Source organism: Eumetopias jubatus, unplaced genomic scaffold (assembly GCF_037043125.1).
Source record: "Eumetopias jubatus isolate StellerSeaLion01/CBP00866 unplaced genomic scaffold, mEumJub1_p1.0 scaffold_13, whole genome shotgun sequence".
Taxonomy (NCBI): Eukaryota; Metazoa; Chordata; class Mammalia; order Carnivora; family Otariidae; genus Eumetopias; species Eumetopias jubatus.
Genome location: NW_028274819.1, coordinates 49,756,077 through 49,781,148, shown reverse-complemented (window position 1 = coordinate 49,781,148; position 25,072 = coordinate 49,756,077). Strand labels below are relative to the sequence as shown.

At 40.2% G+C, this 25,072-nt stretch overlaps 1 protein-coding gene across 1 annotated transcript; it reads left to right on the top strand.

Moving 5' to 3' along the window:
- The first annotated feature begins 12,455 nt into the window (after positions 1 to 12,455).
- LOC114219257 (olfactory receptor 5M5-like) lies at positions 12,456 to 13,397 on the top strand. The gene has a single exon (XM_028116754.2). It carries the CDS (start codon positions 12,462 to 12,464, stop codon positions 13,395 to 13,397), a length of 936 nt encoding a protein of 311 aa, XP_027972555.1. The 5' UTR covers positions 12,456 to 12,461.
- Positions 13,398 to 25,072: the final 11,675 nt, after the last annotated feature.

The window sequence follows — 25,072 nt, the reverse complement described above, 5'->3', positions numbered from 1 at the left end:
TCAAGACAAATAACTGAATTTTTTTAAAGATTTTATTTTTGAGTAATATCTGCACCCAATGTGGGGCTCAAACTCATAACCCTGAAATCAAGAGTTGTAAGCTCTACTGACTGAGCCAGCCAGGCGCCCCACAAGTAACCCAATTTAAAATGGGCATTGTGGGATGCCTGGGTGGCTCAGTTGGTTGAGCGTTGGACTTTTGACTGCAGCTCAGGTCATGATCTTGGGGTCCTGAGATGGAGTCTGTGTGGGGCTCCACTGGGTGTGAAACCTGCTTGGGATTTTCTCTCTCCCTCTGCCCCTCCCTCTCACTCTCAAAAAATCAAATAGGCATTGTTCTGCTTCTGGAACCCCAGCCCCGTCACTGCTCCAGCGGTAACAGATGCCTCTGTCACTCACTGTTTTCCACTAGAAAAGGAGGAAAGAATGTTTACACTAGAATTAACTTACTGCTATTACTACTATGATGCTCCTCTCATTTTTTATTATCATTATTATTCAGTCCTACTAGTATGGAGGCTCTGAAGCCAAGGCTTACTTATCTTATTGCAATTATAAGCAAAGACATTTTCAAGCTCATTAGAACAATTAGTTGCCTTTGATGTGAAGTTGTTTTCCTGAAACTAGACTTTGGGTTTGGATTAGTTGGCACAGAGTAGATGGTTTTAATGACTCCTCGGGGAGCATGGCAGCCTTTACTCATAGTCAATTTCAGAGACCACACTGAGTCTGAGCATTAGTTCAGGGAGTCACATCTCCTATATCTGGAACTGAAGCTGAGGTGCAGAACTGAAGACTGGCCCCTGAGACCTGGTAGGTGAGACACCGTCTCTGCCTATCTGTCTCCCCAGCAGCTCAAGGTAATACATTTGCAAGGCATGACACTTCCCCAGATAATGGGGCCATTAGAGCAACAGGGGATGCCATCAATTCTTAACTCTCCCTATGTGTGTGTGTGTGTGTGTGTGTGTGTGTGTGTGTATACACATTCTTCATTATATATATGATTCAAACAGAAATTACAAATACTAGAGAAATTCATCTTCTCCCACTCTGAGGCCTGAAACTACCTGGCTCTTTGAAATCAAACAAACCTAGCATTTTTAATAAAATTTCTAAAATCTCCATTAACGGCTTTATGGATGACTGGTAAGTACTGTCGGAATCTGAAACTTGCCCTCCCTCCCCCCCCCCACCACTGAGAGGGGCCATCTGGTCAGGTTTCATTCAGGAATCAACACAAGCTTAAAATAATATCCCATGTCAACCGCATTCTGGCAAATGGACACACGTTGACTAAGTGAGAGATGAGAATGATTCTAGGAATGTTAGGATCTAGGTTTCAGCAAATAGAATCTGACTTATAGTGAAGCTAGAAGAACATAAATGAGGCTAAAAAAGGCATTTTTAAACTCATAAAAAGATTACCTTTGTAGAAATAACCCATGGCCAAAAAGATACTGAATCTTTTATTAGTTGTACAGTAAAACAGTTATTGACACCTCCACCTTCAGACATCACAGATGTCCTATTCTGTCCTGTTTTATCAGATTGCTTTTCTCAGCTGAGTTCTCTAATAGTTAAGGAGATGAGTAGATCAGTTTTTGTTTTTCTTTTCAAGTTATACACAAAGTGTATTTTAAGCTTGTACATTTACAAATTAAGTACTTGGGGGAGGGGCATCCAAACAATAATAGTACAAAAACAAATGCAAAAGCAATATGAAATGTACAAAAAAGGAATTTGAAATTGGGCATAACTAACTAAGTACATGGACTGAAGCAAAAAGGTCTTCTTATTTAACTACATGAGTTTGTGAATAAGCTAAACTAATTCTGAAAATAGAATGGCTGGAGACAATTACAGAGCTGAGTATGTAACAGTAGCTTTGAAGCATGAATTAGCTATTTAATGCTATAGTTCTAGGTATTCGGTTGGTGTATAAAGGACATTTTTTCACATAAAGTGGTATTGAAGGGAGTAAGAAAGAAAAGGATGTGAGGGTTCAGTCTAGCAATGAACATACTGTGAGCTCTTTGAGTGTCTACCCATGGGGGAGGAGGAGACACCTGGAGTACCAAATGCCAACATCTTATTATCTGATTCATTCAATCTTATGCATCTTACCATCATGCTTTAAGTCATAGGAAGTTGTCAACAGTGCCCATGCCAGTTGTACCTTAATATCTTCTTGTTTTCAAGTTTGAAAATATATTTATTCTATCTTTCACAACTGAGTAATGATTTGGCTAGTTATAGAATTCTTGGCTGGAAAGAAATGCTTTTACATGAGCATTTTGAACCAATGTATTGTCTTCCGGTTTTGAGCATAGCTGTTGTGAGATGTGTTGATGCTTTTCTAATACCGTTTTGAAAATCTCTCTCTCTGGAAAGTTTTTAGGATTTGAAATTTTATGATGGTATAACTTGGTGTGTGACTTTTTTCACTTACTAAGCTGGGTAACTGATTTTTTTTTAAAAGATTTTATTTATTTGAGAGAGAGAGAATGAGAGATAGAGAGCACGAGAGGGAAGAGGGTCAGAGGGAGAAGCAGACTCCCTGCTGAGCAGGGAGCCCGATGCAGGGCTCGATCCCGGGACTCCAGGATCATGACCTGAGCCGAAGGCAGTCGCTTAACCAACTGAGCCACCCAGGCGCCCTGGGTAACTGATATTTTAATATCTTCTTAGATTACGATCGAATCATGATATAGCATCAGAATTCCTTCCTTTGAACATTTTTACACCATTCTTTTACCCAGACATTTTTATTCTTCAGAAATCAATTGCTACAGTTGGTCTCTAGTGTAGGTGGAGTGTTATCAGAATGCATGCCTGTAGTGGTGTAATTCAAGGAAGGAGTGAGAGAAAATAGGACTTAAAAGAGAAGATCCATAGGAGCAAATGTCATTTTTTAAAAAATCATGTTCAATGTTGTTTGTACACACTAACAATGTGGGAGTTTTCTGTACGAAACTGACACCAGAACTGTGCTGAAGGAAAGCTAGTTAATCTATATCTCAGTCCCTCTGATTATTCATTGTTTTCCTCAGTGTCTGCTATTTTCTCATTCCCCACCCTCCTCCACAAGAAAAAAAATCAAGAACAAACAAAATGGAGAAATTCAGTGCACCAGTCCCAAACACTTCCTTCATAAGTTCCCAGAAGATCAAGAAGTCCCTCTTTGTGTTTTTCTTAGCATTGAATGTCGTCATCCTGGCACAGAAACAGGAGACAATTCTGATACCCAACTTGGTTGGAATTTCCCTTGTCTCATGCACATTTTAGCCTGCAGGGGGGCGCTGTCTTTCCTTCTGCATACTGCACAGTCTCCTGTTACCGAGAACAGCCATTGTCACGATGCACACCTTTTTACAGATTTGTTTCTTACATGCTCCACTCACCAGGGATGATTGTCTCCTGGCCAGAGTATCCTATGGTGAATCCATGTCCATTGGTCACCTTATGAACTATGCAATCATGGTGTCTAAAGAAATCCAAAATAACTTGCTGGCCAGGACTCCCTTGAGTTCAAGGACACATGTAATGGTAGCCTCTCTACTGCTGCTTGCTGAGTGGACCATCATCCACAACCCCACAGACTCTAGCTCTTGGATATTGGGGATTTCGCTCAGCTTTCTTTCCTTCTTTCTTCCTTTCTTTCTTTCTTTCTTGCTTCTTTCTTTCTTTCTTTCTTTCTTTTTCTTTTCTTTTCTTTTCTTTTCTTTTCTTTTCTTTTCTTTTCTTTTCTCTTGTCTCTGTAAAGATTGCTAGTGCTATTAGGACTGTCTTTATCTCCCAGGTCTCCAACCTGGCTCTAGTCCCAACGATTCTCCCTTCTGAAACCTTTTTTTAGCTACATTTTCCACTTCTCATTCCTGGGTCTATCCAACTTGTTTGAAATTCCAAAACAAACTGGCTAGGACCAGGTGACCATGGCCATGAGCATGCTGAATCCCCCGTCACACACCTCAAGGCATTCTTAGGGAGGGAATTTCCCAGAGACAGGACCAAAGAAAAAGACTGTTGAATGAACTTCAAACTATAGACATGAACTTCAAAGGAAAGCAGTTCTTGCTGTTGACAATTAAGCTGAACTGGTGTCACATGGCCTTAGAAACTGGGATACTATGTTTGAATTACAAAAATAATTATTTATCAAAGGCAGGAAATCAAAATGTTTTACATAAAACAAGAGTAACCATCCATATTGGAAATTTTGTTTAGTGGTTGTTTATTGTTTTCTCAAAAATTTTCTTTATACCGCTCCTTTTTTTTCTGTTGCACTCTGTGGGGGTCTTTGGGTGGTAAATACAGAAGGCATTCATTTCTCAGTGTGTAACATACCTTGTTTATCTTGAGCTTATGTAGTAAACAGCAAAAATCCTGAGTTACTCTCATCTGCAGGCTTTGCTATCGGAAGGAAAATACATATCAAATTAATTCTAATTTGCAAGTACTAGGTGTGTCATTTTATTGCAAAATAATTCTCTCTTATAGCACGTTACTGAACAAATCCTACAGGTCAATATGTTGATGTCACTCAAATCAGTCACAGACAGACAGATGCCATCAATCAGGCATCCGAATTGCAAAATCCCCAGTATAATCACAGCCCAAATTGTCTCTTTTCTCAGATCATAAAGAGGCCTTCCTCAAGCCAGGCAGCCAAACTGTTTAATGGGAAGTCACAGCATGAGCATGACTCACAAATTCAAGGACAGTAAATACAAGAGTGAAGAAGCCTTTCTTTACCCCAAAGGTTGCACTTTTCCACTCAGATGTTAACACCCACATTTCTTCCAGGCCTATTTAAATTTTGGTAACATTAGGACAGAAATATAAGTGAACATTCCCTGTTGCTTAACTTACTCCACACTATTAACATGGGGACTTTCCACCAAGGAAAATCTAAATGTATAATTAAGCCTCAAACCAAATGCAACAGCTACTCCGAGGCAAACACGGTAATTCAGGGCACCCGCCAACTCACAGTTCAGCGAAGGAATCATCACACCTGTAGGAGTTCCTGGTTGTAGGAGAACAAAATATTAGAGGGTTTGAGTTATGCCTCTGACATCTTCACTACTAGTCACCCCGTCGGGTGTTCACATTACCAAGACTCTTGCATACCCGAAGAATGCTTCCTTTTAAAGTTTGTCCCCAGCTGAATGCATGAATCATATGTGTACCTTCCTTCAATTCAAGTCCTTCCTAAAAACTGCAATTAAATCTCATGACCCAGAGATTCTTCAAGATACCTTCCCCCTCGGAACCTCACTGGTGACTATCTGATACTCCTAGATCTAGAACTTCTTTCCCAGTTGTGCTGAGGAATGGGGCACAGTGTAAATTCTGGCCCCAAAGTGCCATGGCTAGTTTCCCTCAGCTTTGTTGGTATCAGTTTCTCTCCTTACCTTGCCCCTGCTGGGCACTTGCTCAGACAAGATGCAAGTGTCACCTGCTTTCTGCAAGAACAGCCTTTAGGAGGCCTAGCTGTCCCCCTTCCCCTCCCCCAATATTTAATTTCTATAATTGGCTCATTTGAGCATGAGAATTCCATAGAAAAACCAATTTTTGATATAGAGCACATCGATTATTGTTTGACCTGGGACTAGACACGAGATGTAACAGGAAAGGCAAAAAAATTGTTCAGTTGACTCTCTGCCTCTGTGCCTTACTCCAGTTCTTGCAGTAGGCCTCGAGTCCTAGGGACTCTCAAAATAGAAGTCCTGTTGCTCAGTGCCAGGGTAACCCGCTTGAGATCAGATATGGCATTTGCAAAACCATGGACTTCTTCAACTCAGCAAATCAAACCTACGTTTCACTCTATGCCATCTATAGCCTAGAAAGTCTCTCCTCTAAGCAGAATGAAAAGTCAAGACAAAAACAAGAGTAACCGTCCATATTAGAAATTTTGTTTAGTGGTTGTTTATTGTTTCCTCAAATAAAAAATTTTTTACGAGTTACTTAAAATGGCGAAGTTGACTGGGAAAAGCCACTGGAACCATGTCTCTAGGTCTGACACAAACACATTTCTCTTCCAGCTTCCTCCTCTTTGGTGTGAATTAATGCACTTGGGAAATGCTGAGAGACAGCAAATGCGCTTTCTAGTTGGAGACTGTTCTCACCTTAGCTCTGCCTTGCTTTGAAGGCTGACGTTGAGGGCAGTGTTCTTTGCAGCAATACTTTACGGGATGCACCACACCATTACAACGAATGACCTAGAGGGCCAGGTTCCAAAAACTGGAGAACTGCCCCTGGCCACATCGGGTGTACTGATTGTTCCAATTTCAGTCTGGAGGGGAATGGGGAAGAGAGAGAGAAAGGGAGTGAGGCCTATGAAACTATTAGAACATTTAGTCGCTGACCTGGCTTTGAATATGATTTTATTCCTTGATTTGGTTCAACAGGAAATATATAGCCATAGGAAAAATGAAGACTGCTTTTTTCCCTTTCATTGTCTGTTGTGATAAATATGCTAGCCAAGGCCACCTTTTCTTTGCAAACAAAAATGTCCCATATGTGCATCCTAGTCACATAATCTTTGCATAACCTTACCCTGTCCCCTATAAAACATTCCCTGGGCACCCATCCCAGCCACAACTTCAAGGCCACCCACTGCATATGCCCTGCTAAGGGCAGGAAGACAGTTCCAAGTATCACACCAAAGGTTCTGGACTTGAGAATCATCCTGGGCACATGCACCAAACATCGGAATGCAAGTCATCGTTAGTTACCAGGATGATTCAGGGATTTTATTCCCAAGGGTAGTTCAAATTAAATGTAAAATATCTCCTAGAAACTCTGTATATACTGTTCCCTTGGTACCCAGGAAGCTCTGAAATAACAAGAGATAACAGACTCATTATATTTTATAAATACTCACAGGTTTGTCGGTATGGAACACAGAAACCAAGTCTTCCACATGAAGAAGTCTTCTCGCTGGAAATACTCGAGGTGGACGCTTCCAGAACATTGGAATTCCGGACTGACTGCCCGGCAGGTGCTACCGTGGTAAGCTTTTTTCATTTCTAAGGCCGCTATGGTAAAAACTACAAGGCAGTCAAGAGAAGGGTTTCAGGTCCGGGACTGTGAAGAGGGCAAGGCTTGAGGACAGGTATGCTTGCTTTGCTTCCAGCAGAAAAGCAAATGGGGAAGGATAGATTGACTCTTTCTTGGAAAAGTTGGGATTTTTTTTGTCAGTGTATTATTCTCTTAGGAAACCATAGCGTGGGCCTGATCAACTCACGAAACCTCTGAAATCGCATGCAGAATGTTGTATGAGTGAAACTTTCCCAGAAACAGATACTTAGTTTTTACCAGATTCTCAAAGTAGTTCATGTGCCCCTCCCTTCCCAGGGGTTAAGAAGATTTCTTAAACAAAGTTGTTTGAATTGTTCAAATAGTGAATGGTAAAACACAAACCAATACTCCAAACTACCAAACACTGAATATATTAGTTAGACACAATAAATTTAAAGGTACCTGAACAAACTAAGAAGAAATAATTTTTCTCATAGGAATCTAAATTTACAAATAAATGGATATTAATATATATACATAAATCATATCATAAAGGAATCATAATGGGGAGGCAGTATAGTTTAGGCTGAGGATTCTAGAATCATCCTACCTGGTTTCAAATCCTGGCTCATCTACTTTCTCTACTTTGTGAATTTGGAAAAAACTGCTGAATATTTCTGTCTCAGTTTTCTCATTAAGAAAATGGGGGAAATGATAATTATGTATTAAATAAAATAATGTATAAAAGTGAATGAATCTTGGCACATCAAAAGTATTTAAATAATCACTGGTTATTATCACTAAGTTTGGGAGTCATTAATCAGAATGCTCAGTATTTTATCTTTTAAAGGGATCATAAGTTTTCTCTTAGGTAGAAAATTAAAAGTCAAATATTTATTATGAGAAATTTATTATTTTGTTTTTCCTGGAATTTATCATCAGATCTAGTTATATTCTAAGAACTAATAGATAACATTAATATTATCAGTAAGCCTCAAACTTAATTGCCCATGAAGAAAATCAGAGTACATACTGGACTGAAAACTGTTAAGAAAGAGCATTCAATTAGAAGATTTTTGAATGCAAAAAAAAGCATTTCCATAGGATAAATGATGAATAAATATTCTGCTATTCAAAAAGAAGTTTTAAAAAATCTAGAAATTAGAATGCATTAACCATGTCTTAGAAACTGAATAGGCAAATGTGCAATTATGTAAATAATTGCTAACATAGGAAAAATATTCTGTCATGAAGAGCTGATAAATACAAGTTAGCGTCAGTCCACTGGCTTTTTGGGTGCTTCTAGAGTTACTAACTTGTTCTGCGTCACAGTTAAAATGAGAACCATTATACTTTGAATGGAGGCAGGGGGCCTTGACCTATTCTAGAAATAAATACGAAAGCATGTCTTCTTGCCTTTGGATGGCACAGAATCCAGAACAACAAACATTTTACTGAGTAAGATTGCTTATGTACAACTCCTGAAGCTCTCAAAGTTTGGTTTTGCTTTAAGCTATTATTGAGAGAAATAAGACCACAGCAAAATAGGCCATGTCTATCATAAATAAACCGGGAGTATTAGAAAGGCCCATACTTAAAAGGATCCTTACCATTTCCTGATATGAGTAGGCCTGGACATACCAGGGCAACTCAGGCGACTGCTCTCCCCAGACCTTCAAGATATAATTTTCCCAAAGATCTATCCTTGAACCCTTGCTGTTACCTATTTCTCTGTCCCTGTTTCGTCTCATGGATTCTTACAGCTTTTACCGTCTTCTGTCCATTAAAGGCTCCCAAATCAATATTGCTAGCTGTGCCCATGCGGTAGCCACCCACCATCCCCTCAGACTGAACTCAACACCCTTCACTTTTACTTCACTCCTAGCCCAGACTTTCTGTTTCTACTAAAAGCACTACCTCACAGTGACTTGTTATAAATACAGTGGGAAATCTGCTTCTTTTTCTTCCCCCCATTATGTCCTCAACTTTATGGGTGTGCACGCGCACACGCGTGTGTGTGTGTGTGTGTGTGTGTATATTTAAATTGTGTCAGATCCTCAGGAAAGAGAAAGAGACAAAGTAAAATTTAATTGAACTACCAATTCTCAGGTGACCATTATCCTGGTCTCTCAGACTTAAAACTTGGATCTCAGTCCATTGCCAAGTGACACAGACTCTGCCTTTGGGGTATCTCTCCATCCTAACATCCTAGCCGGTATGCCTACTGATGGCTGTCTCCCTCCCTTCAATGCACCCTGCACATGCTCCCAGAGTAACTCCCTGAAAGCTTAACTCTGGTCAAGTCATTCTACTGCTCTGATGTTTAATGGGTCCACGTTCACTACTGATCTAGCTATTAAAATCTCCCTGACATGTGAAATTCTACAAAATATAGCGGCCCCCCACTGCCATCCAGTTTGTTTCTCACTCATCTCCTTCAGATGTGCTTGCTCTTAACAGAAAGGATGCTCACAGTCCCCCAAACATGCTCTGAGCTGCTCTGACTTAAGTCTTTGCTCAACTATCCCTTACTAAAATGTTCTCCTTGAATCCATCTTTCACTTTTTGAGGTTCTTTCCATTTTCTATGACCATCCCTGTACATTCCAAAGGCTGCCTACCCCCTATAGGATACAGACCAAACTCCTCAAAATGGATGAGGCCCTCAGTTTTCTAGCCCAGATGTGCATTTACTTGTAGGCAGTACTACCCTTAGAGTCAAACAAAAGGGACACTGCCTTGGCCACATTCTTCAGGGCAATTCTGGGCCTCTTCCTACTGCACCACACTCCATGGGACAAGGCCAAAAGATGCCCCCCCCAACCTCCATTCATCCTATCCTTCCCTTCTAGACCATCTTCCAGGTACCAAGACCCTAAAATTCCTCGCCCAGATGGCCCTCAGAGTTTACAAGAGTCTCTCTCCCAGATCACCCTTACAAGAGTAAACCACAACGCTAATGTTCACATACTTAGGGCTTAAGAGAAGCCAAGGGATGGCTCTTTGCAGGAGTGTGAAAAGATGCATACATGTTCCAGCCACAGATGTGGGTTAGAGGCGGGTTCTCATGCCACCTCATTCCAGCATGGACCTCCAAGGATTCTGCCTTCCAGGTTATTATAAAGGTACATTTGTTGAGGAGAGAGCTAGAACATATTTTATTAATTTGTTATCTTTACTTTTAACTTTTATTTATTAAGGCATAGATATGTAGGCCCGCATTTGTTATTCTTGCCCTGGGCCCTGCCAGTGTCAAAGGCAGGCTTGCTTCCAGGGAGCTTGTATTTTAACTACACCAAATATGTGCAGTTCTTTAAAGCCTTGTTTTTCTCAAACATCAGTTATATTGCACAGGCTATTCTGTCTGTCTATATGCCTGAGAGTCCCCTTGTGCTTTTGGAGCACACTTTAAGAGGTTGAAAGGTAAAAATTTGATCCTAGGGTCCTGGGATCGAGCCCCGCATCAGGCTCCCTGCTCTGTGGGGAGCCTGCTTCTCCCTCTCCCTCTACTGCTCCCCCTGCTCTTACTCTCTTGCTCTCTCTGTCAAGTAAATAAATAAAATATTTAAAAAAGGTAAAAAATGCCAACTTTGTCACTATTTTTAATATTAATCAAGAAGGACTAGCCAATGCAAGTTGAAAAGAGAAAAGAATGAAAGATCCTATACAGAAATGAGGGAAGAAGTTCATATCCTTTTCATAGTATATGAATCTGTATTTGAAAAACCCAAAAGAATCGACTAACAACGATTTTTAAATGATAGGAAACTATAGTAAAGAAGATAATTATAAAATTAATTTACAAAAATCCGTAGCTTTTCTATATATAAAAAGTCCTTAAATAAACCACAAAATAAAAAAAAGCTTCCTTTACAATAGTTATAAAAAGATACATTTGTAAATAGACTTCAAAGAAATATATAGGACGTTTATCTGTAAAGTTTATATGTTTAAAATATTTTATTTATTTATTTGAAAGAAAGAGAGAGATAGCAAGATAGTGAATGAGCAGGGAGGAGAGGGAGAAGCAGGCTCCCCACTGAGCAGGGATCCCGATGTGGGGCTCAATCCCAGGACCCTGGGATCATAACCTGAGCCGAAGGCAGACGCTTTACCGACTGAGCCACCTAGGCACCCCTATCTGTAAAGTTTAAAGAAAACTTTAAAACTCTGTTTAAGAAAGTCATTGATAAATGACATACATACTTTACTTACAGAAGTTTTGATTGTAAAGCTGTCAATTCTCAGCAAATTAACATACCAATTCAATGCAATAGCATTCTAAGTGAAAACAGGATTATTTTTATTTTTTTGGAACTTGATAAAATAATGTCAAAGTTCATCTGGAAAATATACATGTGAAAATAGCCACAAATTTTGTTACTAGATACTAAAACCAATTCTATAGTACTGTATTTAAATGTTTGGTCCTTGTTCTAGAAGGAAACTACAAAGAAAATGAATCAGAAATTGACCCAAGTACTTATGACTGTTTTACTATATGATAAGGCTGGAGTTTTAAATCAACAAAATCAGCTGGAAAATTGTTTCACCAACAAATGGCTTTAGAACACCTGGTTAACTATTTGGATAAATAAATGAAAAGAGTTGATTACCTCATTCTTTATATCAAAATTAAACTCCAGAGAGAGCAAAGATTGTAATGTAAAAATGAAATCCGGTAAAGACCTAGAATAGAGCAAGAGATAATTTTAAAAATAATTTTAAATCAAGGAAAGTTTATCTAAGTATGTCACAAGGATCAGAATTCAAAAGGAAGATTGATAAAGTTGACACCAAACCCTTTAAAATTTACTGTGTAGCACAAAGAAAAAAATACCAGACCAATCTGCTGAGTGACAGACTAAGAAATAACTTGCAATACAGGTATCAAACAAATGGTTGATTTCCTTAATGAGCAAAGAGGCCCTGTAAATAAAATGCTTAGAAGACTAACAACCTAATAGGAAAATTAGCAAAGAGACTGAACTGAGCAGTCATGAAAAAGAAATACACATGCGAATAATTGTTTGAAAAAATGCTAATAACCCCTACTCATCATTTTTAAAAATCAAGACAACATGAGTTGCCCAGTATTCACCATTATGACGGCAAAGGTTTAAAATTTGATAAGATTTTGGGTTTGTGGGAAAACCAGCGTTCTCATACAGTATTGTTGGGCGTGTAACCCAGTGCAACTTACTTGGAGGTCAATTGGTCAGTTTCCATCACAAGAGAGAATGAACGGACTCTGACTTCTCTGAGTCTGTTTTGGCAGAATAAAGCCCCATGGCTAATGACAGTCTTTTACCGTTGGGATTGGGGAGCCAAATTTCTGTCATCTGGTCCTGGAACAAAGAGGTAAGAAGTTTGTATTTTTAAGTCTAATCATTTTGAAGCCATGTTTCTTCTTTTTCCAACAAGAGAGAGAACAAAATGGCAAGAGGCAATCAGACCACAGTGACAGAATTTGTCCTTATGGGATTCACAGACCGTCCAGAGCTCCAGCTTCCCCTCTTTGTGGTGTTTCTGGTAATTTATCTCATCACCTTGGTAGGAAACCTTGGCATGATCCTGCTCATCAAGGTGGATTTGAAGCTTCACACCCCCATGTACTATTTCCTCAGCCACCTGGCATTCATCGATGTTTGTTATTCATCTTCCATTGGGCCCAAGATGCTGCAAAATTTACTGGTGAAGGAAAAAACCATCTCCTTTTTAGGCTGCTTTGCCCAGCTGTACTTCACCAGTGCTTTTGCCACCACCGAATGCTTCCTCTTGGCCACAATGGCCTATGACCGCTACTTGGCTATCTGCAACCCCCTGATCTACGCAGCCATTATGACTCAGCGGGTCTGCAAGGAGTTGGTGATAGGGGTCTACACCTACGGCTTCCTAAACTCTGTAATACAAACAGTTCTGACGTTCCAGTTGTCCTTCTGCGACTCCAACATCATTCACCACTTCTACTGTGCTGACCCCCCTCTCCTTGCCCTCTCCTGCTCTGACACTGGCAACAAAGAAAAGCAGCTCTTGATCTTCTCAGCAGTGAATCTCACTGGATCCCTCCTGACGGTCCTCATCTCCTACATGTGCATCCTCTTTTCCATTCTAAAAATCCAGTCTTCCGAAGGCAAGTGCAAAGCCGTTTCCACCTGTGCCTCCCACCTCACCGTGGTCGTCATCTTCTATGGGACGCTGTTTTTCATGTACCTGCAGCTACCAAAAGCAGGGGATTCGTGGAAGTACAACAAAGTGGTCTCTGTGTTTTATAGTCTTGTAATTCCCTTGCTCAACCCCTTGATCTATACCCTGAGGAACATGGAAGTAAAGGACACCCTGAAAAAGATGCTAGAGGGCAAAGAGCCATAGTGAATGAGTTGTCAGGATGTAGCTTTGGGAAAGTAGGATATGCTGACACAGTATAACCAACATGATTGAAATTTAGCAGGCCCGTTGCCATGCGGTCCAGCCAGGTTGGATTTTTTTTAAAGACCAAAAGTACCGGACCACTTGCTTGACGTGGTAATATTGAATCCAACCAATTATCATGGACTAATCAGAATCGATTTACAAGCTACATAGTTAAGAGCTACATCCTTCATATGTTGAAAATGAAGTGGCTTACTACCAATTAGGTAACAATATGGGTTCTACGTTTTAAAAGATCCTAAAAAGCAACATTCTGGGTGAAACTATAAATTATTGAACCTGAGTACAAAACCCCACACACGAATATCTGTTATTAGAAACATTTTCCAGCATAAAACAGCCTATATTATAGCAAATCACTTGTTAGTCTTGAAACATATTTCTTCATAACATATTACAATAGACGGTAGTTAAGTTTCAAGACCAGATCGTGAAAAGCTTATTTAATCTAAATGTAGTTGAAATACTGCATGTTTAAAATGAACAATAGATGAAATAGTATTATAGCAAGAATGAGGGGAGGAAAGAACAGAAAAACTATGAATCAGTGAAATGGGGGGGATTTGTTTGTTTAATTAGAAGTGATAAGGTTTAGGCTACTTTCAGAGATGCTAAAAGTGGTCATTTATTCAACCACCAGGGTTTATTTTCTCTAGGTTCTGGAAAGCACAGCTACCATGCAGTGTAGTGGGAAGGGGGGAGGGAGGAGTCCTACCTGACCTCAACAAAGGGAAAGAGGGAGAGTCTCCTAAGATCACCAGGTCAGAGTATGCATATTTCTGAAAAATGAAATTATTGTCTTAAATAATCTGAATGATCTAGAGAAATACTTTAGTTTTGCAACATTTTCCATGTTCTTTATTTCTATTTTCACAGATCTGACTGTCCCACTTTTCTTAGAAATCTGTCTAAATCTATAAGTTCTTGCTGTTGTTGAGGATAGGAGCAAGAAAAATCTCTTTTAACTTTTTTATTTAGGCAAGAATATGAGCATTCTGTGGTCTTTCCAAGCCTCTGTTTTAATATTTCCTCCAAAATAATTCTTAAGATGTACAAATCGGCCACAAACCATTAGGTTTTTGTTTGTTTTCAAATGTGATTTGAAAGTTGTTTTCAAATGTGACTATTGTTTTGAATTTTTTAAAAAATAGCTAAAAACATATATCACCAACCAATTCCATAGAAATTTAAAATTAATCAAGAAGCTAAGGGGCTCCTGTTGCCCCCAGATTAACACTTCAGATACTATGGGGCCATCTTTTATTTTATTGCTGCTCCTGATCTAGTAATTTAGAAAAATAAAAATAGTTAAATATTTATAACATCTTTTACTTAGCTCAGAAAGCCTTTCTGGAGAGTTAAATCGTAGGCTCTACACCGAAACACTTGGGGATGGGGTGTTGGCCACGACTAAAAAGAAAGATTGCTAGGATTAAAGAACAAAGTGAAGACACTGTGAAGCAAGGCCAGGATGTATGAGAGCTTGCACAGATAACGAACAAGAGAGGAGCAAGCCCAGTGGGGGGGATAATGCTAAAGGATAATTTGAAGGATAATGTGCTTCAGATTATTGAAGCATGAGCTCCTTGAGACTAAAAAGATTATCTGTTCACTTTGCACCCCAGCACCTACCACAGCTCTGTCTGCTGAACCAAACTGAACTCTTCTACATTTATTCCTGATTCCAGTGGATGGGTGGACATGGTGCCCAGCAATGGCCTTGTGGTTGGGAAAGAAGTTACTGCAGTCACGGCAGGAAAACCATTTTTCAATATCCTCCACCCCACCCCCACCCAGGGGGGCTAACATCTTTTTTTCTTTTTCTTTTTTAAGATTTATTTATTTATTTGAGAGAGAGAGAGAGAGCGGGGAGGGGGTTGGGGCAGAGAAGCAGAGAGAGAGAGAGAGTCCCAAGCAGACTCCGAGCTGAGCATGGAGCCCAACTTAGGACCCCATCTCATGACCCAGAGATCACAACCTGAGCCAAAACCAGGAATCGGTGGCTCTACTCTCTGTACCACCCAAGCACCACAAGGGAGGCTAACATCTTTAAGGCAGGAAGATATATGAATGCAACACAACCTGGCCAGGAAGGAGACGCATTGGGGAAGTTGGTCTATTGGGAAGATGGTAATAGCTAGAGTTGACAACGGACTGTGACAGGCAAGGGACTGTTACTCTAGGAAGAGGTTACTATTAGTTGAGATAAAGAAAATGAACAACACTCAGATGAGAAAGTTATGTTTTCAGTAAAAAGCCATACCCACACTACGAGTGGTGCGGGGGTGGGGGGCGGTGTTGGGGCAGGGGCAGAGGGAGAAGGAGAGAGAGAATCCTAGACAGGCTCCATACTCAGCCAGAGCCTGAGGCAGGGCTCCATTGCAGAACCCGGAGATCATGACCTGAGCTGAAATCAAGAGGACACTTAACCAAATGAGCCACCCAGGCACCCCCACACCACACCCATTTCTTAAATATTTTTGGAACTGCTTCCATGGTCAGTTCAGTTTAGAAAGAGAAAAAAATAGTAAGTAGATACATGTTTTAATACATGTCTCTTGACAAATGAATTATACTTGTGTCTTTAAAGGAATACTTGGTCTAAGAGTAAATGTCATCAGTTCTTTGGTCCTTTTTAGCGAAAACTGAAGACAATACGTCATAATGCTTTCTCCATAATTGCTTCCCAGATGTTGAATTTGTGGACTTTGTTCAATGTGCGTCCTTGATTTTCTATAAAACAAAGTAGAAAATTAAGAATATTGTATTCATAGATTATGAAGGATTTAAGTGTATGTTTTCATAAATTTCCCAAAGACCTAAAAAACAAAGAGTTAGTTATGAGGAAGGGTCTGAATTAGCTGAATGTGAGATAATATTTTCTACTTCCTTTCCCATTGGGGCTCCTTAGTCTTATAAGTTTATCTCCCTCATTTGGGCCTTATGGTAAGAAAAGTCTCAGGTGCAGAATCCAATCAATTACTGACATTAAAAAATATATATATAGCATGCTATACACGTGTGTAGTATTAAAAAGACAATATTCAAGCCATATGAGAAACCAACATGAATATGCATCTTTGTTCGTTTATAAAGTCAGGCTCTTTCAATCAATACTCATTAATTATATGAAATTTTCAGCCCCAAATAAACAAATATCTTAATATGTAATATTACCAAAATAAAAATGTTTTACCTTTACTGGATTTTCAGAGTCTAACATTTCATTAAAGTGAAAATAATAAAACTGTTCTCACATACAAATAAAATGTAAATCCATTTTCCTCATGGTAATCCTAAAAAATGGGTGTTCTTTGGCCACATTCACCACATAGACAGTTTCCATTAACAAACGTAATATGTAACTAAAACATAAATAAAATGTATAAATATAAATTTATACTCGTTTGCATATAAATGCTGAATTTTTAATTGGCTTCCATTTAAATGTCTTATTTCTCCTCATTTGGAACGCTCCTGATTTGTCATACTTAGAAATAGGCCGAAAGCATGTTTTTGATGTTGGTCATGAGAAAGGAAAAAGAAACATGAGAAGGCAAATACTATTCATTTTCTTTTGTATTCTTTGATGTATAGGATTTCAAAAACTTAAGAATTTTTAAAATCTCAAAAGTGTGCCACCAAATATTCAACTCTGTCCTGGATGTATGATTCTAGCATTCTTTGGAGAGTAAGGTAGAATGGGAAGATGTTGATTCAGTGCTCAAGAGGGGTTCCTGCCTGCCTACAATTAAGTGGCCAGTCCACTGATGTCAGAACTTGGGGAGTTTAGGCTCCTGGGAAGGTGACAGATTTAGCCCTATTCTTTCAAGCTCTTCTTTTTTTGCCTTAAAAATACACACATTTTAAAAAGAACTAGAACTTCCATCTCTCGTAAGAGCATGCAAATTTCAGCAGGGAGAAGGTAATCTTTATTTTTAAAAAATAAATAATTATGTCTTACACCATTGCCACAGCCGACCTGTCCTAATAGACGGTTCCCAGAAAATTAGATTCTGTGTCCTGCAAGAGAATGTTTTATTCCTACAAGCTCACTCTCTTTGCTTGGCTGGGTTAACCACTCTGGTACCTGGACCCCTACCAAGCTGCAGCTTCTGCCCCTCCTTTCAGTCAGTCCTGTTTGCCAGCTGCAGGGCACACGGTACAAGGAGAAGGAAAACAAGGAGCCAGCCAGGCTTGCACCCTCCAGCCCCGCTCTGCGGCCCTCAGATCGGCAGGCTGCAGCGCTATCGGGTTCTCACACGGAGCCAAGAGTAGGGAGAGCTCCTAGTTTCCTCTCTGGATTTCCCACAGGTTTTTATTCCATCGTTAGTGTCTTTCCTCTTAAGCCCAGTTTTAACTCTTCTTATCCCTATCATCTCCTATTTCATCTGAAAGCTGGTATCATAAATAGTATCTTTACTTATCATCTGCCTTAGCAGAACTAGCGAGTAGCTTTCCTTAAACATATTTCAGAGGCAGAGTTTAAATTAATGGTAAGGGTAATATAGTAATGGTAAAATTACTAATGTAGTAATGTAAAATTAATGTAATTGTAATATAGCAACTTGAAAAGAAACTCTAATGCTATTTATGTTGAGGGGAGTCGTTTTTATAAAAAATGTGAAAATATCTTCCACAAGCATTGGACTATCTTTCCTTCTTGTATTTATCACAAATCACACATAGTTCCTAAAGTGTCCACAGGCACAAAATAATACTATGGGCTTTAGTCTAAGAGTACAGTACTCTGTTCTGCTTTAACTGAGTGTGAAAACACTGTCTGCTAAGCTTTGCCATCCCAGCCTATTCATGTTCCCAGGACATTAAATTGTTAAATTTATCAAAAGGAGGCTGTGCCTGTGTGATCACTTCACTAAACCCAGAACGGACTTCTGATCACCCCGGTAAATTCACATTTGGGAATATGTGACCCATGCCTGAATGTCAAATAAGCAAAATAAATCACGCTGAGTCCTGAAAAAAATATATGCCTCTCAAAAAAAAAGTGTGGTCCTGGGGCACCTGGGTGGCTCGGTTGGTTAAGTGTCTGCCTTTGACTCCGGTCATAATCTCAGGGTCCTGGGATCGAGCTCACGGGGAGCTTGCTTCTCCCTGTCCCTCTGACCCTGCTCATGTGCTCTCTCTCTCTCTCTTGCTCACTCCATTTCTCAAATAAATAAGTAAAATCTTTCTTAAAAATGTGGTCTCAAAAAGCAAAGCTACCCCACTAGTGGGGTAGAAAGAAGAGAATGGAGACGGAATGCAAGGTCCTCACTTGGGTCCCAGGTCTGCTCTGAACCATAGTGTCAGTCAAGTGTGTTGGTCCACCCCACTCTTAGCTTTCGTCTAGAAAATGGGGAAAATCATCTCTTGCAGGGTTACTCTGGGATCAAATAGTATAGGGTATGCTAAGGTATATTTTAAACATTTAAAAGTATAAAGCTTTTATCTTTAATAACCAGACTCCCACTTCTGACTAGTGTTCAACTTTAAGAGTCTTTGATTTGAAGCAAGTATTTAGAAAATTCTTACCTGAAAAAAATGTCTCTGCAAAGCATGGGAGTTTGCAATGTCTCCAATAATGGATTCTTTTTTTTTAATTCATCTACTTGATTGGAAAGCCTCAGTCCTAATGTCTGTTCTCAAGTCAGTGACTTGGAACATGGACACCCTGTCCATGGAAACACAATTGCATGTGGGAACAGACCATGAAAGTCTTCTTAATTCATAATGAATCTCCACTGACATTTCTTTGACCCCGCACCACTCCAGCTCATGTGTTCCCATAGGGCGGAGGTCTGATGTTCCAAATTGGGCCACTAGGAACTCCTCTTCTACTTGTGACAGCCACCTTTGTGGAAGGCAGCATTCTCATCTCAGTCATGACTGTGACTGCCCTGAGCTCCTCTGGCTGCATCCCAGCCTCTGAAAGAGCAGCTAGAGGTAAGCTGTGGGATGAAGGCCAGGCTGTGTGGTGGGGCAGTGTTGGAGTTCTCACCCACTTTCTCCTGCTCCTTTCCCTCAGCCCCTGCTTGGACTAGCAGTAGGCCTGGAAGAAGTTTCGAGGGAACAGCCCCAGAGTTCCCGTCATGCGGAAGCCTCTTCCCCTACTGTTTTCACTCCAGTGCTCTCTACCTTCCCTGCAGGCTGCTGGGATGGGGATTTCACCTCTTCTCTCACACCAGGTGGAGGGTGATTAGGGACCTGAGACAGTGAGGCTCTAAGGCTGAGCAGGAGGGAAATCTAGGGAGCAACTGAGATGCCATTTCTCAGCCTCCATGGCGATGCAGGTTATTGCTTTACTTCTCTGAGGAAGAGAGCAAAATCTTTCAAGTGCTGATTAACTGTCCAGGAAATTGCCATATTGCCTATGAATTTCAGTAGATGCTCACTAAAAGTTAGCTGAATCTTGGTTTAATCTACTCTCTTTCCCTCACCTTCTTCCTCTCCTTCTCGCTCTCTCACACACACCACCACCACCGCCGCCACCACCATCATCATCAACACATAGGTGTTCCATGGGGACCACAAGCTCAAAATCTTAATGATCAAATAATCATCATCTCCTAATTCATAGCCAACTTTTGCTTTTCACAGTTTTGTGCATGGCACTTTCCCCCAGTTACCTGGCTCAAAAAAAATTGTTACTCTCCCAACTTCTCCTTATTATCTTTATATTTCAAAGAGGAGACAAGATTTATCCTGTATTTATTTATGCATTAATGCAAGGTTTCTTTTCATTCCTATTACTTACTGTCCTTATCATTACTTCATACCTGGACCTCCCTGTGTCTTTACTTCTAATCGCCCCACCTCAAAGATCCTCAGTAGATTACATGTGCGTGAGTTTAGTGAGTGATAATATCAGCATTTCAGACCAGTGGAGAAATGATGGATTTATCAACCAATGAGAGCAAATTAAGCCATACACACACTTTTTTGTCTTATGCCTTATATCAACATAAATTCAATATCAATCTGATTTTAATATAATAAATGGAACTTGGAAAATACTGGAATAAAATATAGATGAATATTTGCTAGTCTGGAAATAGGAAAAGCCTTTCTGGGAAAAGAACTAAGGTCAGAAATTGTAAATAGGGTGGGAAAATATTCATGATGTATATATGACAGAATTGATACAGACAAATAAGGTAAATCTATAAAGAATAGTTATAGGATATGAGTGGACAACTCAAAAAATAAGAAATATAAATAGCCTAAAATCTGCAAAAGATGTTCAATTTCATTAGTATTCAAGGAAAGACAAATTAATACAATAATGAGATCATTTATCACCTAGCAGGTTGGCAATGATATTAAAGAATATCAATAAGCAGGTGATAATGTAGGAAGAGAGCCATGCTTATAGGCTACTTTGGGGAGTGTAAATTGGTATGAAATTTCCAGAGGGCAAGCTGACAATATTCACCAAAAGCCTTGAATACGTTTTCGATCCAGCAACTTCCTATATGAGACTTTATTTGATGAAAACACTCCAAAAAATGTACAAAATCTGTGCATTTTATAATTTACTATAATAATGTTTATAACAGTAAAACATTAGTAGCAATATAAAGATAAATCAATGAAAGAATGACTAAATAAAGCAATAGTGATACAATAATATATATATAATAACACATCCATTAAAATAATGTGGATATACCTTATTTTCATGAAAATGCTCACGGTATGTGTATAAAGGATTTTAAACTATGCATATGACATCATTTCATTTTTTAAAATTATGTGAAGCATATAGAGATACACAAATTGCTAATAGTGGTTGGTATTGGTTATTTCTATGTGATAGAATCCCAGGTGCATTTTACTGATATTTAGAAATAAAAAGGGCACCTGAGTGGCTCAGTCGGTTAAGTGTCTGCCTTTGGCTCAGGTCGTGATCCCAGGGTGCTGGGATCAAGCCCCGCATCAGGCTCCCAGCTCAGCAGGGAGTCTGCTTCTCCCTCTCCCCCCTGCTCGTGCTCTCTCTCATTCTCTCTCAAATAAATTTTTAGAAAATCTAAAAAAAAAAAGAAATAAGAAATAATAATTCAGGATAGAGTCTTAAACACTTAGCCAAGATTCTATCCTATATTTTTAATTCCAATCACCTTCCTCCTGCCCAGTGTCAAGCCCAGAGGCAGGGAGCCAAGTTAAAGGATGCTACCACAGTCTAATATACAGTGAGGAAGGATAATAGGAAGAGGGGAAATGAGACAGGGGTAACAGATGATGCTGGGGTTTCAGATCTGACAGGGCGGCCCTTGGCCCAAAGGGGACATGGTTTAGCCCGGAAGATGCTGGGTATTTAGACATGCAACACAGGGCCTTGCACGTAGCGGTAATTCAACATTTCTTTAATGAAAGAACATGGCTCCCTGTGATCCTTATTATAGTTTGATGTGTCAGTCCTCTATCGGCAATATTTTCTGGAGATTCCAAGAAAAGACCGAGAGAGGGAGTTTGATGCAATAAAGAAAACACTGAAATGGGAATCGAGAGATCTGTTTTACCCACCAACTAGCTAGCTGTCACCTCACCCTTTCCTCCTCCACCTACAGGTCCTCTTGTTCTGTGCTGGGACTTCAATTCCACTTTTTCAGAGTGGTCTTCCCTGACTTCCAGGTCTCGAGAAAAAGAAGGAAGCCCCTTCATCCTGTTCTCACTTGTCTAGTTATCAAAATTCAGAGGAGACCTAGGAAATCACAAATCTCTGCCCTTCTTGTCTGGACTTGCCACTGACATATTTAGTTTCCTTATTGCATGTTGGACTTAACTAACATAAAGAATGCACCGAGGAGACTACTCAGATTACCCGGGATATCAGCCCCAAAGAGGTGGCCCATTCTCAGGGGTCTTAATCCCTGCTCTTACCATGCCCTGGGCTCTCCATGCCCTGCTGGTGGCGCTGAGCACTCTGCAAACGGGATTCTATCTCCCTTCATCCTCATGCCGCTAGCAGATGTAACTAAAGCAGAACTTGCAGAAGCTAAGGGACATACCCTGGATCACATAGTGTGCAAATGATGGAGGTCGGATTCAAACGTGGGGAGAGGATTGCTCACCTGCTGTTACTTACAGAGGCTCAAGGTCGGAGGCCCTCCTGAGAGGTTTTACAGCTTTATTTACTAAATTTTTTCACTTTTGAGAAAAAAGAAATATAGTGACGTGGCAGGCACGTTATTGGAGGGGTGGCTGAACATAGCACAAAAGCTGAAAGATGGGGCTTGGTTTGGGCCCCAAACTGCTTCTGGGGAGTGCAGGAACGGGCTGTGACCTCTTGTTTCTGTGCCCAGCAGTGGGCTTGACCTGGTCCCCACCGCTCTCAGGTGGGAAGGCCCAGCACTGGGGGACACAGGAGAGCCGAGCCGGCTGCAGGCCATTCTCAGCGGCTACCCTCGAACAGCACAGCTTCCCGTCTGCTCCAGAAGCCTAGCTTGGTTTTGTCCAAAGTGTTCTCGGGGACAAAAATATAACAAGGATGTGAATAAAACACATCTGGAGGCTTTTTGAAGGCTTTACATATTCTCTTCCAAAGAACGCTCACTTCAGGCTCTTTATGGCAAGAGGTGGGTCTCCTCTCGTGGGCCATTCTGGTAAATCACTGGCCTCAGAGTAGATGTCCGAGCTCTATTTTTTCTTATACTTCCATATTCTCTATATTCTTAAGCTACAGGATCAAATTACTGGCATGATTCAAAAAGCATTAGAGTGGACCCAATTTTTTGACAATTTAAATCCCATTTAAATCTCTTGGTTTTGTAGTGAAAACCAAATTTTGAGATGTGATATATGAGCACCTAGCAATTCCTAAAATTCTGTAATAAGAATAAAAGAAAGGAACAGCCTCTAAAACATTACAAATCTTTGCTTGTTTAGCAAAGCAGCAACAAATAATTCATAAGCCCCTGCAAAACAAATAAATAATAGCTAAAAAGGAACATTTTAATTAAGAGTCTTTAAAGCACTTTTTAAAAATAATGTCCCAAGTTAGCATACCTTAAAAACTTTGCAGAATTCAAGCACAGTATAATAAAAGTATTTTAAAAATGTTGATTTAAAATTCGAGTTGAACTGAACTGTCAGATATATTACACATGCCTTCTGATGCATTCACGTCTAATTTTTTAAACCTCTTTAAGCCAGATAGACCGCCTATGAGTTCTAATTTTACATTAACTTTTCAAAACGCATCTGAGGCATTGCCGTCAGCAGCCACAAACACGCATGTCCTCGCTACCTTGAATGTCTGGTCCTCAGGTTCATACTGTGGTATAAATGGGGGAGGGTCTGTCAAGTCTGACTTTTAAATAACTTGAGAAAATGGGCTCTTGCAACTTTCCCCTGGGACTTAGTACTAATCCTGCTATTGAGAAAATTATGAGGATATTATTAGGAAAGTTACAACACTTGTACCCTCTTGAAAAACAGGAACATCGTGGCTGCCGTGCAGCCCAGTGTTTATCACCTTTGCGAACTCAACATCAAGTCGAATGTTATTTCTGCTTTTGATAATGGTTTTATTTGTGTGTCTTTCTTTGTTACAAAGGCGGTAACAGCCTAAACCAGTCCAGTAGAAATAATGCAAAAACGAAAAATGAGGCCAGGCCAAAAGAAAACTGCCCGCTCTCTCCTACACAGGCTTCCTCCACTGCACCCACCACCTAGGATGAAAGTGGTTGTTGATATGTCTGTTGGTCCCACTGGACTGTGAGCTCCTTGAGGATGCTAAATGCATCATAATCTCATCTGGATGCTCAAATTCTCTCATCTGTGTTGGTGTTCACTTCATCCTCCATTCACATATGATGGTCCCGCTCCTTAATGAATACTACACAGGATTCTTCATACTTCAGAACAATGTGCCATGTAAAAGGAGAATGTGTCAGCAATGGAAGCAAGAAAGTTGTCAGAGCAACCAAGAGAAGTACCATCTAAAAGCCATCCATGGGAGAGGAGCCCTGTGGATCCAACCCAAATATCTGGTCCTCCTGACTTGGAGAATGGCTGCATCAAGACACCAGAACCTCTTGCCATTGATGCTACATCATAGCAGAACTCTCCTACTCTGATTCCAGGCTTAGGGGAGGGGAAGGTTTCCAGGCCACTTGAACTTAGATTTCTAATTTTTCTTATTGTAATTGAGTAAGGTGGCATTTGGCCATATCCATAAGTCTTTTGGGAGCCTTGTTAGGGTGACTCAGGGTCCCTGAATCAGATCAAATCCGGGACAAAGAGTTTCTATGCAGGGGTGATGGTGAATTTGCAAGTTGGCCCCTTCTGGATGGCACATCTACCTCTGAAAGCATTCTCTCTTGCATGTCTCCAGCCCCATGCTCAGTGCTGAGTGGACAGGCTGAATTGGACATGATCCCAGACTGCGAGAGTCTCTTGAATGAAAAGTGGAGGAAATATATGCTGTGTGCTCTGGTAGAAGATTGTATGGACACAGTGGGAGCAAAAGAAGGGAACCATCTGTTCTATCCGGGTGTAGGAGAGGAGCCAACTGCATTCTGGGAGAAAGGTGTGTTTCCCATACACATCCTCCAGGATGAGGACGACATTCATTAGAAGACAACAGGGAGGAAGCACTAGAGAAAACAGAG

What these genes read in the sequence shown, in the direction of transcription:
- LOC114219257 (XM_028116754.2), top strand. Translation starts at nt 12,462, where the DNA reads ATGGCAAGAGGCAATCAGACCACAGTGACAGAATTTGTCCTTATGGGA.